This window comes from Drosophila eugracilis, unplaced genomic scaffold, assembly GCF_018153835.1.
Source record: "Drosophila eugracilis isolate 14026-0451.02 unplaced genomic scaffold, ASM1815383v1 contig_423, whole genome shotgun sequence".
Lineage (NCBI taxonomy): Eukaryota > Metazoa > Arthropoda > Insecta > Diptera > Drosophilidae > Drosophila > Drosophila eugracilis.
This window is the reverse complement of record NW_024573287.1, coordinates 517,897-533,936: the sequence shown is the minus strand read 5'-3', so window position 1 is coordinate 533,936 and position 16,040 is coordinate 517,897. Positions and strand designations below refer to the sequence as shown.

Below are 16,040 nucleotides of genomic sequence, written 5' to 3'. Positions count from 1 at the left end.
AGTCGCTCGTTCTTCGTGTTTAATCAATTATGCGACGTTTGCAAATTCACGTAGCTGCTCGAGTTATTTTTGCTAATCACTGGAATACAATAAACATAAGCCTTAGAGCCCCACGAGAGATGCCGCACTTCATTGAACGAGTCCCGAATGGCTTAAGGCTGCTTCAAGTGGTTTTATGGATGCTGGACAATTTCCCCAATCCCCTACCTCTCTTTTTGTCCGGGTCATTTTTCATTCTGATGAAAATATTGATTTCGATTCTCTTGCTCCCGCCTTCATCCGCGGTCGACGTGATGTTGATGTCTGTTTGTCAGTCTAACGATTGCTCCTTCAGTGGTTGCCTAGCCCTCAATGAAATCGGGAAACTTTCCCCCCATTACATTCGTTTGCCCATCGACCCATCAGTCCTCGTCCTCGAGCCGGTGCCCCCTTCAAAGATTTATGAGTTGTCCGCCTCGGAGTTGGGGAGGCAAATGAAATATCGCCAGTGGGCAAATATTTGCGATGCGGAAGGCGCGTGATTCGATTCAGAAGCCAAACGCAACGAGGTGAGCTCAGCTCCATGTTCCATGCTCCATGCTTCCACTCAAAGAAAGCCAAATCAATGGCCAAGCAACGATGCACCTGTGAAGCACAGTTGGCTGAAAGAGATTGGTAAGTGACATAAACAGAACGTGTTCTTTATCCATTAATTGATTTTAAAATTTAAACAGTCTGGGGAAATATCAATTACTAAACAGAATATAAATAATATTGGGCAATTCATCTTTTATTTATTATTAATAGTAAAACTTCTACTGGAGTATGTATAATATACAATATTATTTGAAAAATATGTAAAAAAATATTACACATTTTATGCTATTTAATTATGATATAATAAAATACCACAGTGCATCGTTTAAATATTTAACATTGCTTAGCTTCTGGAATTGCGACTCCTGGCTGACAGGTAATAAGGTCATCAAAACGCCAGCGCTCGATGCGGTTTTGTGGACTGATTTATGAAGTTGTGTGGTCAGCATGCACCAAGCCAAACAAGGAGCAAGACGCCGAAGGGGGTGGTGGCTCACAAGGGCGGCCGGAGAGTGCAGCCAGCCAGCCGTGACAACTCAATCGAGGACAGCGCGCATACGCCACGTTGTTCGCAGTCACCTAAGGGGCATGGGGATTCCAGGGATGGCAAGGATGTGTCGCTTGGTCAGTCACCGATTTCGCCTTGTGCTCTCCTTCTTCCGGTTACGTTTTTTGTGTGTTTTTATTTTTTCGGAAAGCGATTTATAAACGTTGCAAGCATAAATAAACAAACAGATGCTGGAAATAACAAAAAGAGAAGGACACCGCATAAAGAACTGACTGGCAACATGTGCCTGGCCTTCGTTTTTCGCGCTGTATTTATTTACTTTTGCTCTTTTATAAAATATTTTTTAATGCAGCCACAGGGCTGCCAATTTGTGCAGATTTATAGAGGCTGCCAACGTCATGCCCCCGAGAATAAAACCGACAACAAAAAAAATGAACAAAAAAAATGCATAACCAACGTTCTCTGTTGACAATCGCCACAGGAAGTGGGCAAGCAAGTTGCCAAGGATGCCAGAAATGTGCATGGTTGTTGCTCCTGCAACTGCTGCTGCTGTTACAAAAGGGTCATAACTGATTGCTGCAAACACTTACGAGGGGGAGTGGGGGGTTTCAGGACACTCGCCGGTTGACTGGACAGCAGGCGGTGGCCAGCAGACAACATCGCCCGACCAGGATAAAGAACGAGGGAGGAGGCCAATGCAGCGCATTGAATGACCATTTGATGGCTGTTTTTGCAACGACTCTTGGGCATTCGGGTTACTCGTGACACATGAGGCGGGAAAGTTGTGGATCTCAGACAACAATTGAACGATTTCTAGAGGTTCTTAACAAATATGTATTAGGTTCTTGAACTTTATAAGTAGATTTAATGTTTATTTATTTTCTTCTCTTCATGTTAACTAATATACAAAATTTTATTATCTTTTTAATTAGAATGAAAAATATCTTTAAATCCATTAAATTAAATAAAATGTTAAGCTATTGTTTCTATATATTTTATAGCATATTTTATTGTGTATTTTAAACCTTCCCTAAATTCCTTTAGAGCCCCCAGGGTATTTTTGTTAGTAAACATTGAAAGGGAAACAAAAGTGCATGCGTTTGGTAAGTTCGTATAACGAATCGAGGGTTGCCCCCTCTTTGAGGGGATAATAGATTTAGTATGTTATGCCTGACAGTTACAAGGCTGTCAGCCACTGGCTGTTGTTTCCCTTGGTTTATTGTTGTTTGTATTTTTGCACCGTGGAGACTGCAATTGAATTGCTCATGGCTCGTCGTCTGGTCATCGCATCGTCATGGTCATCATTAACATTGACCAACGTCATCCACATCGTCGCAGGATGTGGTGCAATTTGTTGCTGCTGCTTCTGCTGTCGCTGTGTAAGTGGGCGTGACTGTCTGCCAAATATGAGCACCGGAAATTAGCACACAACTGCCACGCCTCCCGCCTCGAAATGAGGGCGAAAATTGAATGGACATCGGCCAACCCTCTGGCCGTATAATTACTTTTGTCCCTGAACAGGGAACAAGGGCTTTTAGTGGGCAATTGGCAGCTATATCCATCTCCAATGACCCGGCGGGATCACCGGATCTTAATTAACAAAGGGCCTCAAATTAAAGGCTAATCAGCCACTTGACCACTTTGTCCACTTGACCCGGCCCAAAGAGCTTTACTGCGGCTGCAGGGCTTGCGGTCACAAAATGGATTTATGATGCATGGCAAACAAACCAGGAACTACTTCAGAAACTTCTCACACATTTCAGCAAAAGCAGCAGCTTTCCACTTTTCCATTTCCACCAAACCAAACCTCTTTGCCAACTCTACTGTAAATCAGGCGTGTTCGACTTCAACTCTGCCTCAAACTTAGGCAATGATTATAATTTTAAATGTATGGCCAGGAAAATGGCATGGATATTTTACAATATATTTTAGGAAATGATTTTAGTATTTTTGAGTGAAAGTTGTTATATTCGTTTATAACTCAAAATCTTTTTGACACAATGATTTAAATAAATAATAAGTACTTTTATTGTGTTCTTATAAAATTTTCAGGAAATAATCGAAAAGTCTTTAACTTTATTGAAAATAGAATTTGGAATTGGAGTCTTTTCGATACCAACTTGACTTTCATTTGGCAATCTACATTCGTGTTCCTTTTCGTTCGGAAAAAAGAAAGACAAAAAAATCGTAGAGCTTGGAAAACTTTCTCCACATATCCACAAGCCCAAGGAAAGTAAAGGAAAAATGCTAAACCGAGCACAGAAGCAACTTTGCGGGCCTTTGTGCAGCGTGCTTTTGTGAGCGGCAACTTCGTTTACGTCCATTTTGAAAATCAGAAATATGCGAGAGCATGTGGGTGAGCATGTGTGCGTGTGGCATACATTAGCATCTCTTGTGTGTGCTGCATACATTTAGGCGCAGTGCAAGGCAATGCAATGCACAATTGCTTATGAAATTGAGCAAACAAAATTGTGGAATGCTGTAAAATGGCAGCTAATGAGCCGGGTTGCACTCAGAGGTTAATGCGGAAAAAAGCTAAACTTCCTTGCGATTCATTTTACACTTAAAAAAAAGAGCTATTTATATATTGGTAGCTGCATATTCATCTATTATTTGTAAAATACGATAATTATTTTAAATTTCTTCGTGTGTATCAGTAACCCTTGCTGCGTGAAGTTTTTATGATTTGCTGGAAAAATATTGATGAAGCCATGAATAATAAAAGACAGCCCCCACACTGTTCAGCATTCTGGAAGGAAACAAACTCATTAAAAGGTTGCTGGCCAGTCAACCAGTCAACAACTTTGGGGCCACAAAACAAGCCATTAAAAAATGTTTAGTACATCGACTATGGCAGAGACAGCCGCAGAAAAAGCAACAGAAACGACAGCCAACTGCCAAACAAGTTCATGGGAGAGAAAAAAAATAGAAGCACAAAATTGAAGGCAAATGTTTAGTGGAAGTTTAGCAGAGTGGTGAAAAAGTTGTAGCAAAAGCGAAAAAACACGAGTGTCCCCAGGGGCGCATTTGAGGGGTGTTTCACCCCACCTTCCATTCACCACCCACCTGTCACCTGTATAAAATGCCGCCAACGGCCGAAAGTCCTTCATCCCTGCTTCCTCTGCGAGTATGTCCTTTTGTGCCCTGTTCATGTAAATTGAAAACAGTCGCCAAACGGCATTAAGAAAGCGAATGAGGCAATGAACTGGGCTTTGTGCCCTTGTGTGTAAATTAAAAATTAACTGTCGCCAGGGATAAATTTTCAAATTGTATGAACGGTAATGGAAAAAGTGGCAGCAATTGTTGGTTAAATGATTTCATTTTGAGTTGAGCAAATAAAAAACGTTATCCAGATTAAAGTGATCTTTGGAATACTTTATGAAAATTAAAGTATTTAATTAAGAACTTAAAATATGTAACAAAATCTAATCCCAATGGAATAAGGTTTATACTTAGCACCCCGTACCGAGAATAATCCTAATTTGCTAATAGTAACTGTTTTCTAGATGTGGTATCCGCCCACTTTTAGAAGTACAGTTCCATTCATATACATTCACAGATCCACAGAGGGCAGTCGTGCAAATCTAGAAATAAACTTCAAAGCATTTAACATCTGCCCATTGACCAGGAACGCCCCCGACTCGCCGGCGATGTAATCTACACAATGGCATGGCAGAGTTTTAATTGCTATGACACGACCAAGACACGGCTGACTGGATAAGGGATACCGAGCAGTGGCGAAGGCATCGGGATCGGGATTGGGAATGGGACTGGGACTGGGATTGGGATCCGGATCGGCTGGGCCCGCTTGCTGTTGTCGTTTTCTAATTTGATAAAGATAAAAATCATTTTGTATACGCCCACGACGATGTCGCCATCAAGTGTGCATGCCCCTGACAGACGGATAGACGGGCAGGGGGACGGACACCCAAAACAGGACACTCCCATTCCAGGACACGCTCTCGCAGCTCGTTGGCTGCCGCTTAATTGAATGCTCATTTCAACAAGCGGGAACCAGCTTCAGCTCTTCAGCTCTGCAGTGTCGCCGGCTTTAATTGCATTTTTATTTCATTTCCCAGCAATTATCGCAAGTTCGTGTGCAAATTCTATAAACCAAAGGAGAAATGAGAGAAACACAGGGAGAAATTTATTTTATCTCGCTGTTTAACACAAACAAATTTGCTAGGTATGAGACAATCTAAATATTTTGTAAAAACCTGTTCTTAAAAATAAAAGAGAACACAATTTCTAACAATCCTTAATGACATCATGTTCATTAACCTGGTATTGTTATGGGGTGAAATTAATATCCTTTGAAAATTGTTGTTATTTTCCCCAGTGCTAAGGACATTGGCTGGCAGCGTTGAGGATGTGGCACCTGCAACATCCCGAAGGCAAGAGGTCAATCGTGTCATGAGTGTATCTGTGCCATGTGCAACTAGTTAGCAGCTTGTGTGAGTGTGCGAAAGTGTGGTCTGATGTCCTGCGAAACCGTAATTAAAGGTAGCCCGGTCTTTTAGCCAGCACCTTGCCAGTTCCTGCCGAAATTTATTGTCCTAGCTGCGCTTTCTGCCCTCTTATTGTCAGTGCAACTCCAAGTTGCTGCCGTTGCCGTTCCTGTTCCTGCGAGTTGTTAGCAAAGCAATTAGCATGAGTTTGTTATTGCAACACACGACCAGTAGTCGGCAGAGGGCTGGTAGAAAGTCACAGGCGACACGGCGACCATGTCCGGCACCTCCTGAAAGTTTTACACCGAAACCCAGAGGCTACAGACGCCCCTTCGAATGCCAGCAAATAAGAATTTAATTTATTTACTCTGCAGCGGGCAAAGTGCTGGCAATTGGCCATGTAGCGTTTAACACTCCACAAACAAATCACTGGTAACTGAAACTTATGAAATAGAGATGTATAGATTAGGGATTTATTAAATACATTCAAAAAATAAAAATACCTTTTTATAATCCTAAATATAAGTTTCACTAGGAAGTTATCAAAGCTTTGATGTGAACAACTGAATAAATAAAAGATAACCCACTTACAGGCGCCACACCCTTCTATATAAGTCTACTTATTCGATCAAACAAAGAGGGCCATTGTCGATTTGGGATTATAAAAGGACAACATTTCATATCGCTTTTTTTTCGCATAATATAAACAAGAATGTTCCAAAGGCCTGTCTACTGAAAATATTGGAAATGGAATTCAGTTCGTTTCGATCATTCGCTTCAAAATGTTGATGTTCGGAAAGTACTTTTTGATCACATTTTTCGTGGGCCTTTTGCATGGCAATACCAAATCGCAGGATAATAGTTTTCTGTGTGTATTACAAGATGCCCCCAATCAGTGTGGTGCATTTTGTCTTTCGGCAATGTTTCCACTATTTGATCATAATAAGCAGCACCGACAAAAGTTGGACACTCTCGCTGGTACTCTAAACAGAATAGAAGGTCAAATAAAGGTCCTTCAGGATACGATCACAGCTCTAAACGTATCTATTGAGGAATCCTTGATCAAGAAGGTGTCGGAGAGGAATGAAGGTCAGTTGGGAGCGATGCTGACCGAAATGGAAAACCAACTAAAAACACAAAAGAAAACCCCTTCTGGAATAAATAATAATTTCATTCTACCTGGTTTCAAAAAGATCGGTACAAGATTTTTCTATATCGAAACAAAAAATTTGAAAGATTGGGTTTCTGCTGAAACCTATTGCCAGAAAAAGGGAGGCCACCTTGCGTCTATAAAAGATCAAGAAGAGTATAACGCTATCATAGGAAAAATCGATGAAAGCTTCTGGTTGGGCATCAACGACCGGGTAAAAGAGGGGAAGTTGGTGTCGATTGCATCCGGAAAGCCAGCACAGTTTTTAAAATGGTTTTGGAATCAAAATAAAGCTGAAAACCGTCACTGCGTTACGTTATCAAGATTTGGAATGTTCAGTGTAGATTGTAATAAAAAACTGCCTTTCATTTGCCAGGGAGACTCTGAAATATAACGGAAATTGCCTTGAAATTATAAAATTTAATAACAATTAAGTCTGTTATTTTAGTATACGACAAAAATAAAATAAGTATTGAATGCACCCCCATGAAGTGAAAATGAATGAAATGCTTTGCAGTATGTCCCATCGGGGCGTACAGGTTCACTGTCAAAGGACAATCCACCCTTTTGAGCCATTCTCAACCATTTTCCAATCAGTTTTCCTTACACCAATTCCTTTTCAAATCGAACGCCACAGTTTTTCAATCCATGTCTTAGATTTAGTACAACTTTTGCCACCCCCACCCCGATATCTTAGTCATCTCATCACTTACTTCTTTCTTAGAGGTAACCTTCAGCACCTTTTAAGCCGCTTGGCGTGTCCTTCAATGCCTCAAAAATCCCATTCTGCTTTCTCCTCCCAGTGGAATCTGTTGCTTTGTTATCCTGACGCTCTTCTATTGCATTTTATACGCTCGATGGGGAGTTCCTACACCGGTTGGTTGCATCTCCTTTGGGGAGGCAGAGGGTTTGATTTCGGTTTGCTGCCTTTGCCGCCATCTTCATCGTGGATTATGCAAAAAGTTTTTCATTAATGTTGGATTTAGATATTTTTTCACGCTTTGCAACTGTGTTTCCTCTGCCCTCCTGGTGAGAACATTTTTTCGCCAAGCTTCCTCGACTCGTTTTCACCATTTCCCCACAGTTCTTTTTCCCAGATCCGATTTTTTTGCTGCATTTTGGTTGTTGACAACGCAACTTTGGTCCCAGGATACGTTAACTTTTGTGCGCCGCAGCGCCAAGCTCAGTGCAATGAAAGTTGGCACCACAAAACACAGATACGTTTGGATAGATAGATAGACAGCTAGACAAACACTTAACAACAGAACCCATAAGAATCCACACAGCAAATTTGCTTTACAAGAGAGCTGGTAAATTAAGGATGAATTAACGGACCTTGAGTGGTGCTTAAACTCAAGTAAATGCAGTGAAATGATTAAAAAACAAATTTTTTAAATATAAAAATAGATCAAAGGTTTTAAAGACAAATATTAATAAACTGAAATAAAAGGCAATGCATTTTATGAAATGCATATTAGTTGTGTTTAAGGGTTTGTAATATTTGAAATAAACTTCTTTTAAAATAAATCTTAACAATTCTTGGAATATAATAATAATGTGATTCTAAAATGTAAGTAAAATTACTTTCTTTATCTTTAAGTAAATTTATTTAATACCCAAACTTGAACCCTTTTGCTCAGTGCATGGCCACATACAGCTTTTGATAAAAAAATGTGCTTTCTTTTTTTGCGTTGCAACATAACTTGGACCTGCTTTCTTTCCCTATATATATATTTATTCTTTTTCCGTATCTGGTCGGGTTTTGGTGGTTGTTTCTTTGGAGACACTTTTGCCGCTTTGCAGTGCAAATTGTTGGGTTTGCCGTGCTTTTTTTTTAGTTTTTTTTCTTATGGCATTTTTTGTGCGGTTTTTATTTTCCTTTGTGGTGTTTTCGATTTGTCTGCCGTAGAGGATTGGGGAGAGAGGGCCTAAAAGGACCACCCATCTTCTTCCGCGTTTCAGCATTTATTTGAGTGTGTAAACTTTTGCTACTTGAATTTTTCGGGGATTTTCCTGTGGCAATTTCACAGTTGGCCCTGCTCCGGCGCCTGCTTCTGCTTCATCCCTATATCGCCCTATACCATGCCAACTTTGATAGTTTTGTCAAAAGTTTTTATTGCGATTTGTTGCAGCTGCAAGTCCAAGTCTTGTAAAAGTAATGCTCATCCAAATAAAAGGAAGCAAAAATGTTGGAATTCCCCAATTGATATTTTTGTGTGCACGATGAGAAACATTGAAGTTTTCAAGGATACTTTGAACACCATGTTGTGGGCTCACTAAAAGACCTTCGGAGGCTAAGTAGAAAACATGGTCTACTGGAAGTGGTAAATGGTAGGTTGTTATACTTAAAAACTATTTTTAAAGGAAAGTATTGAAGTAAGTGAATTTAAGTTTTTCGGTCATAAAATAATTGATTATAGTTGGCTAGAATGGATAGCCCGGCTTTTAATTGATTAATATATATTGTGATTATCTTAACAAAGATTTTATATAATAAATGAGTTAATGACGAGAAAAGTGATATCTAAGAATATTTATTATCTAAAACGAATCAAATTCCTTCACTTGTTATCACAATTCTCGATGACCACCACATCACCATAGTTGGGAGGCGGTGTTTCCGGTCGTGCCGCACCACTTTCGACTACATCCGTATAAAATCTGGCTGTAGGAGTTGGCGGCGTGGTGGGAGAACTCGGCTCCCGATCTCGACTGGTAAAGAGGTTACTGCGACTAAGGCGACGGATGAGGGTGGCTGTGTTCTGATTGATGGTCCGGTAGTACTGACTGCGGGCCGGACGACCAAAAAGTCGGGACACGAAATTGTCTTGCGGTCCGTAAGGCTGGCGGACCACGGCACGCGAAGTAGTGCTGCGTGGACGCTGAGGATTGGAGCGTCTGGGATTGCGAGTACGCTGTGGTGCCCAGGTGTGGATAGTGGGCAGGCTTTCCTGGGATGGATCCAAAGGAGCTGGTGGAGAAGAACAAAAAAGAAACTCTTTAAAATACTGGATTGTACTCGAAATGAGCTGACCTACCTGAATCACTATCGACTACCTCGGGGTTGGTTTTCTTTTTGCGCATCTCACAACAACTCTTGAGGCACAAGGCAAAGGTGATGATGAAGATGACCATGCAGACGCCTGTGGCTCCGCCCACGACAAAGGCCAGCTTGAGGTCATCCTCGTCGTAGGAGTGAGTCCGTATGATTTCATCGTCCAGCTGCGAGTTTCCTCCAGCTAGGAGCTCATGACTTATGCGCTCTAAGCAAGTGCGGTATCGCAGGCAAAGTTTTTCCCGACTTCCTTCGCACACATCGCTGAGGGATGACATCTGGTCGTCCTCGCCGCCCTGCTCTTCGCTAGAGTCCAACTCTCGCCAGACAGACAGTACTGATTGGGGTCCCTGGGTGCTGGGTTCCACGCTCTCCATTCGTTCAATGGGGTCGTTTATGGATCCAAAGATTCCATTACCAATTGCTTCCACTATCTCCTCTGGATCCTGAGCCTCCTCCTCCACACAGTCACTCATGAAAATGGCCACTCCACGCTGTCGTAATCCAGTGGTCACTTTTGTCAAGGCTCGATCGCAATTGAAAGGATTTTCCTCCACATTCAGGGACGCCAAATATCGCGGAGCGTGGAAATCACCCGGACTTAGGGTCACCAGTAAATTCTGTGCCAAATCCAACTGGCGCAGTTGGGGCAGAGCACTAAGTAGTTGGTTTCCCAGCTGATTTACCTGTGAATTGCGCAGATTAAGAGAGCGAAGCGATGGACTTCTTAAAATGGGTCCTTTTCCAAGAGTGGATAGTTTATTGCCCTCCAGATTGAGGTGTATCAGTTCATTATTAGACTCTAGAATATGTTCGTCGATCTGCTCAAGGCGATTGTACGAAAGATCCAGGTATCGAAGTCTGGCCAATTCCGAAAAGGCATCCCCATAAAGGGTGTGGATGGCATTGTGAGCCAACGTGAGGTTTAGCAGGTGGATGGTACCCTGAGAATTAATAAATTATTATAAAAAAATTATTAAAAAAAAGTTACGCTAATAACTTACCTTGAAGGAGTCATCGTCAATGGTGGTTATATCATTGTAGCTCAGGTCTAATAACTCAACAGTTTTTGGCATTTCTATATTGGCGCTTATCAATCGCTTGGCGCTACACAAATAGAATATATATATAATAAAATATGAAAGGAAAGCCAATGCAATAGTTACTCACCTGCATATCGCTCGATTTCGCTGGGCATGCAGATCACAGTGGCAAACGGAGGGGCAAAACATCTGTACCTGGGTCTTACTCCTGCAAACCTGAAGAACGACACAGAGCAGTAGGCCCACGTAGAGCAAAATCTGCTTAAGACCCAACCACATTTTGGGCTTTATGACACATTGCAGAGCCATAAGCTGAATACAAATATTGTTTTCATCGACTGGAAGAAAGTTCCTCAATTAATGATTCGTCATTTTCGAGCTGCTTGGTTTGGGAGTGCTTGGTTGTTCTCGACTGACTAAACGTTGAAAACTTGTCTCTCCATTCACTTTATGACTAACTAATGACCTGCATTCCAGTAGATGTATACCTCAGTTTACTTGGGATTATTATGCATTAATAAAGAACGAAACTCATTTATTTGGTAATATGCCTGGAAAGTGCTCTACACTTCCACTGAAGATAAGATAAGCGTCTTTGTTATTATCTAATCAGCTGATGCGGCTACGTTTGTGTTGCGATGAAAGAGCGCGAGTTTTTGTGGTTTCGATTGTTTGGAAAATGCAGAGCCATAAAAAGGCAGGAGAAATTTATTTCTGATTAGTTAGTTCGATAATTTGCTTATCTATAAGGACTTGAACACACTTTTACTCGTAGTAAAATAATAAAAATAATCTTCTTGTAACCCAAGTGATGTAAGAGATGCCATGTTTCAGTCAAGGCAGTTCAGTATTAAATAATCTTTAAACATCGATTAGATGTTTCTTTAAAGTACTTTTAATTTCTAATAATAGGGGTAGAGATAAACAAAGATTAGGGCAAAGGTCAATGACTTTGAATTTTATTGTTTAAATTTGGACAATTCTATGAGTTCTTTTACAGAAAACCAAATCTCTTTCTTTGAGGTATCAAAAAGTTTTACAATTGAATTGGACACTTGTACATTGTATTGAATCGTTTGATATCGGTATCGCTCATCTTCAAACGCTGACCCATTAAATCCTGGCCCTCTGGTTTCAGAGCGACAATTGTGGCCTCGCCGTTGATGGAAAATGCCAAGGAACTGTAGTGCAAAATGCTTCCATAGTCATAGGGCTGATCGAAATCCCCAACTACGTCTTCTTCGTACTTGACAAAGTTTTTTTCGTGACCCTCGGAGATGTTTTCATCCACAATCTTTACGAACTCATCTCTATCCGGAGAGCATTGCTGGTGGTGAAAGCCCAAGGTATGAAGCAGCTCATGCTGGATCGTTCCCAGTTTGAAGCATCCAGAATCCAGAGGTCCAGGTTTTAGTTTGACGGTTCTTTGACCTGGTTGGTAGCCCACGTTGGAGCTACATCCCGATGTGGATGGAAGCACAAAGACATAGTTTTCCTCGTCTTCAGTTGCTGGCACAAAGCGAATACAAGAGTAATACTCGATGAATTGCATGCCAATCTTAATGTATTCCACGTAAGGAGCATCTAAAAAAAGCAATAAAAAAGTTATTTTGTTAGTTTAATTGAAGTAGTTTTATTTTTTTCTTAACTTACCGAACTCCTCAGAGATCCTGTACGGAACTGTGGCGTTTGGCCAGCGACGAGTCTCAGAAAGGTGTCCATTCCGGGTGAAGTCCACATCCATATCACCTTGGAAGTACCCTGCAGTCAGCTCTGGATCCGTTTCCTCATAATGAGTACTAAAGGGAGCTGGGAAAACCCCACAGAAGAAACTGCTTAGCAGGAACAACTGAATCCAAGCGTAAATCATTTTCGACTGATTTAAAGAGAATTAACAGCTAATATATTGGTAATTATCGCAAAATGTGGGGCCTCAAAAACTACTTATGATTGATTAGCGATAATAGACCGTAAAATAAGAATAAATGGGCAGAATTCCCACAAGTTAAAGGGTGCTAAAGCACTTCCATCCGTTGTTGCTGAGTTTTTACCTCAGAAAATGTATGTCCGGACGTAGCTACGAAAAGAAAATATATATGTATATTTTTCGGGAATCGTCATGCATTTTTTTATAAAGACAAAATTCTTTTCTTACTGGACAAGTTGATCGTTAGCCGGAGAAGCTCGGGGCTTCTTAGCAGCCCAGCTTGCGCTTCCGTTTGGTCACAGTTCCAGGCTCAGTCCCATTCCCATGGCCAAGATGTAATGGCTGAAAATCCACTTGTCCGCTTTCCCATAGCTTTCACATCTCCACACTTTGCTTCCGGACTCGGTTTGTTGGCTTTAATTTATGGCCATGGCCAGACGACTGAGATTTCTACTGAGACTTCTACTGCGACTGCAACGGCGCCTTCTGTCAGTGACTGTGGGCGTGGCCGGTGGTAGTCGTCACATCCGCTGTTTGCCAGGATTTGGATATGTCCACCCTTTTTGGCCCACTAGACTCTAACCACCCATCGAATGATCACTGCAATGGCCAGCAAAAATGGAAACTTTTATCCACACATTCTCAGCTTTTGCCGCTCGGGGTTTTTCAGTTTTGTAGATATAGCTCGGACTGGACCGTCGGAAATAGTTAACTTTTATGCGCATTTCAAATCGGAAAGTTTTGCATTCAAACTTTATTAAAATTACGCTCGATGCTCGTCCAATTGTGCCTGCCAGCCAACTCCTGGACGAATCCACTCCGAACCGCTGGTCGTTCGTTGGGCATCTTCATGGCCATTGTCGCGGAGGTTTGCAGAGGTTCCGTTTCTTTGTTTCAATGCCGTTTGGAGTTCCGTTGGGATTAGGGCATCGAGCCGAAGTAGGACACATTGGATAAGTTTAAGCCATTTAAATTATGATTCTGTATAATAGGATACTCTTATCTATCTACTATAAATTAAACTAATTAAGGGGATTCAAATAAATATTTAAAAAATATGATAAACGATTTAAGTTTTACACTATATTTTGAGATATAATATATATTAAACCAAGCATAGAATTATTAATCAGTATATAAATAATACTACTATAGAACTGATCGTGTAAATTTTCCTGCGAAATAGTTAGCGCTACTATTTTAGTTCCTCTGAAATTTAGTAATTATCTCGCTGCTAAATTTTTCCACCGAATTTGGAAGCGCATTCCATCTTCTTCCATGTGGAAGAGAAACTCGAGAGTTTTTCCCCGCTGCACATTTGCATTGTTGTTTTGACTGCTGACGCCTTTTTGTGGCCATTCCCTTGCCCCGTGTCCCTCCTCAATCCTGCCCCTGGCCAACAGTTCCCGCACTAATGACCGACATTGCTTCCTAATTACAAAAGTTTTGCATGCACTCGCTGCAAAAGGGTGGTGGGCCGAATTGCTAGCCGAAAATGGCTAAAAAAAACTTTGCAGTTTATTTTATTTCCTTTATTTAATGTTGGAGCTCTTAAAGTTGAGCTTTTCATTTGGTTTTTAGCGGCCTTAACAAACGACTCCATTAACCCAAGGCGTCCGCAATACACATGTTTGGCCATTAAAAAAGAGGGTAAGCCAAAACAAAAAAAGAAATTGTTGTATCCAGGCCGTGGACGAGGAGCACTAGTACTCAGTACATTCCAGTTGCACATATGTCATGTGACACATGCTGACCCAGGAACTGGTCCAATCCCGATCCTTGGGCCCACTCTTTCTGGCCATGGGCCGCACTTAATGATAAACAATGCTTGCGGTCAGTTTAACATGCCGCGCTATTACCATGCCACTCAGTCGTCCTTCGTCCTCCGTTCTTCACCCCTTTCCACCGTTCCTTGTGGCAGAACCGCCACTACCACCAACCACCCTTCCCATCCGTTTCCCGCATAACGAGTGGACAATTTACACGCTGAAACTGAACGACAGCGGACACTGGGCGTCAGTGGGTGGACTAATTGATACCTCTGCTGTTTGGGGAAATAACCTATTGACCTGGAATTGATTGAAGCTGAAGTTCAACTTTAGTTAGGGAACTGTTTACAAATTAATTTCATTTTGGGTCACTTTTTAAGTACAGATAATAACCTTGACTAACCTAGTTGACTAAACAATCAATTAAATAGTCATGATTGGTATACAGTACAGAATATATAGATCTTATACTTATAGGTGCTATAGAGTGATAGTATAAATAATCTGCACAACGTACAACCAAGTCCAAGTCTAAGATTCCCCACTGATTTTGCACCAAGTATAACTAGCTAGCCGAGGATAAGAAGAAGCGACAAAAACAGCATGCTTAAAAGAGCAGTAAATGAGAATTTATCCACTTGCTGACCAACGAGTAGCCCCAAACTCTTACGCGCCCCTTCTGACCACGCCCCTCTCCATTCGCAGGCAGAGACACAAAAACCGGGGGCGGAGATATACGAGGGGGTGTACGGGTAAAACTGGCGGACACACGCACATCGTAAAGTTTTAATCGGATGTTGTCCAGCTTTACATGACGCCATCTACTGGCTTAGAGTGCAATATCCTGTGGCACGCGATAACATCGAGCAAAAGAGTTGGGTGGCCAAGGGAAAAACGGCGGACAAAGGACGAGGTATAGGATATGGCTATGGGGGCGTGTCCGGGGTGCGAGAGGCACCACCCATGTTTATGTGAAACACCCGGCCGAAACGCTTCTGGCCCTTTGCTTTTTGACGGCATTTGGCATTGCCACTGCCACGGCACAACAACTACAAGGATTCGCCAGGATGCCCAGCAATTCCATCTATGGGCTACAAAGCCGGCACAGTTTCAGGCACGGCTACAGATACAGATACAGATGCCAAGGCTAAAGCCAAAGCAACAGCAACAGCCGCTACAAAGGCTTAAAAAGCGCTCAGCACGAAAAAAATGAGCGGAACATAGGGAGGGAGAAAGACAAAAGGAAGGACTTTAGAAAGCCGAATTTATGTGGCTCTACAAATCGTTCTATCAAAACCAAAATATTTATGTAAGCTTAAAAATATAAGTATTAATAGAATTACATTTTCCATTAAATTTTTTCTTTAATTTAAGTTTTATATATAAAACATTTCATGTCTTTGACAGTCTTGACCTTCTACCAGGAGAACTTTCAGACAATGGCAGCTACTAATTTAAATTTATAAGATAAATTCCCATGATGCCTTTTATGATGCATGACTCTCAGCTAAGGTGATACGAAAACTTTGACTTCAAGTCAGCAGGCCGGCCAAACCTCATAAAC

At 41.5% G+C, this 16,040-nt stretch overlaps 3 protein-coding genes across 3 annotated transcripts; 1 reads left to right on the top strand and 2 right to left on the bottom strand.

Moving 5' to 3' along the window:
• The first annotated feature begins 6,309 nt into the window (after positions 1-6,309).
• Positions 6,310-7,163, top strand: LOC108105143 (accessory gland protein Acp29AB-like). Its single transcript, XM_017211577.2, has one exon. The coding sequence runs from the start codon at positions 6,315-6,317 to the stop codon at positions 7,074-7,076; it is 762 nt and encodes a 253-aa protein (XP_017067066.2). The 5' UTR covers positions 6,310-6,314; the 3' UTR covers positions 7,077-7,163.
• Positions 7,164-9,067: 1,904 nt separating this feature from the next.
• On the bottom strand, positions 9,068-11,168 carry LOC108105120 (leucine-rich repeat-containing protein 24). Its single transcript, XM_017211554.2, has 4 exons — positions 10,908-11,168; positions 10,742-10,844; positions 9,721-10,681; positions 9,068-9,653 (listed from the first exon to the last, which is right to left on the bottom strand). Exons 1-4 carry the CDS (start codon positions 11,087-11,089, stop codon positions 9,244-9,246), a joined length of 1,656 nt encoding a protein of 551 aa, XP_017067043.2. The 5' UTR covers positions 11,090-11,168; the 3' UTR covers positions 9,068-9,243.
• Positions 11,169-11,711: 543 nt separating this feature from the next.
• Positions 11,712-12,650, bottom strand: LOC108105148 (seminal metalloprotease 1). The gene is made up of 2 exons (XM_017211583.2): positions 12,434-12,650; positions 11,712-12,364 (listed from the first exon to the last, which is right to left on the bottom strand). The coding sequence occupies exons 1-2, from the start codon at positions 12,648-12,650 to the stop codon at positions 11,817-11,819; spliced, it is 765 nt and encodes a 254-aa protein (XP_017067072.2). The 3' UTR covers positions 11,712-11,816.
• Between the last annotated feature and the right edge of the window lie 3,390 nt (positions 12,651-16,040).

What these genes read in the sequence shown, in the direction of transcription:
- LOC108105143 (XM_017211577.2), top strand. Translation starts at nt 6,315, where the DNA reads ATGTTGATGTTCGGAAAGTACTTTTTGATCACATTTTTCGTGGGCCTT.
- LOC108105120 (XM_017211554.2), bottom strand. Translation starts at nt 11,089, where the DNA reads ATGGCTCTGCAATGTGTCATAAAGCCCAAAATGTGGTTGGGTCTTAAG. An exon ending in CGAAATCGAGCGATATGCAG is followed by an intron (nt 10,845 to 10,907) that starts GTGAGTAACTAT and finishes CTATTTGTGTAG; the next exon opens with CGCCAAGCGATTGATAAGCG. An exon ending in GGTAGTCGATAGTGATTCAG is followed by an intron (nt 9,654 to 9,720) that starts GTAGGTCAGCTC and finishes CTTCTCCACCAG; the next exon opens with CTCCTTTGGATCCATCCCAG.
- LOC108105148 (XM_017211583.2), bottom strand. Translation starts at nt 12,650, where the DNA reads ATGATTTACGCTTGGATTCAGTTGTTCCTGCTAAGCAGTTTCTTCTGT. An exon ending in CAGGATCTCTGAGGAGTTCG is followed by an intron (nt 12,365 to 12,433) that starts GTAAGTTAAGAA and finishes TGCTTTTTTTAG; the next exon opens with ATGCTCCTTACGTGGAATAC.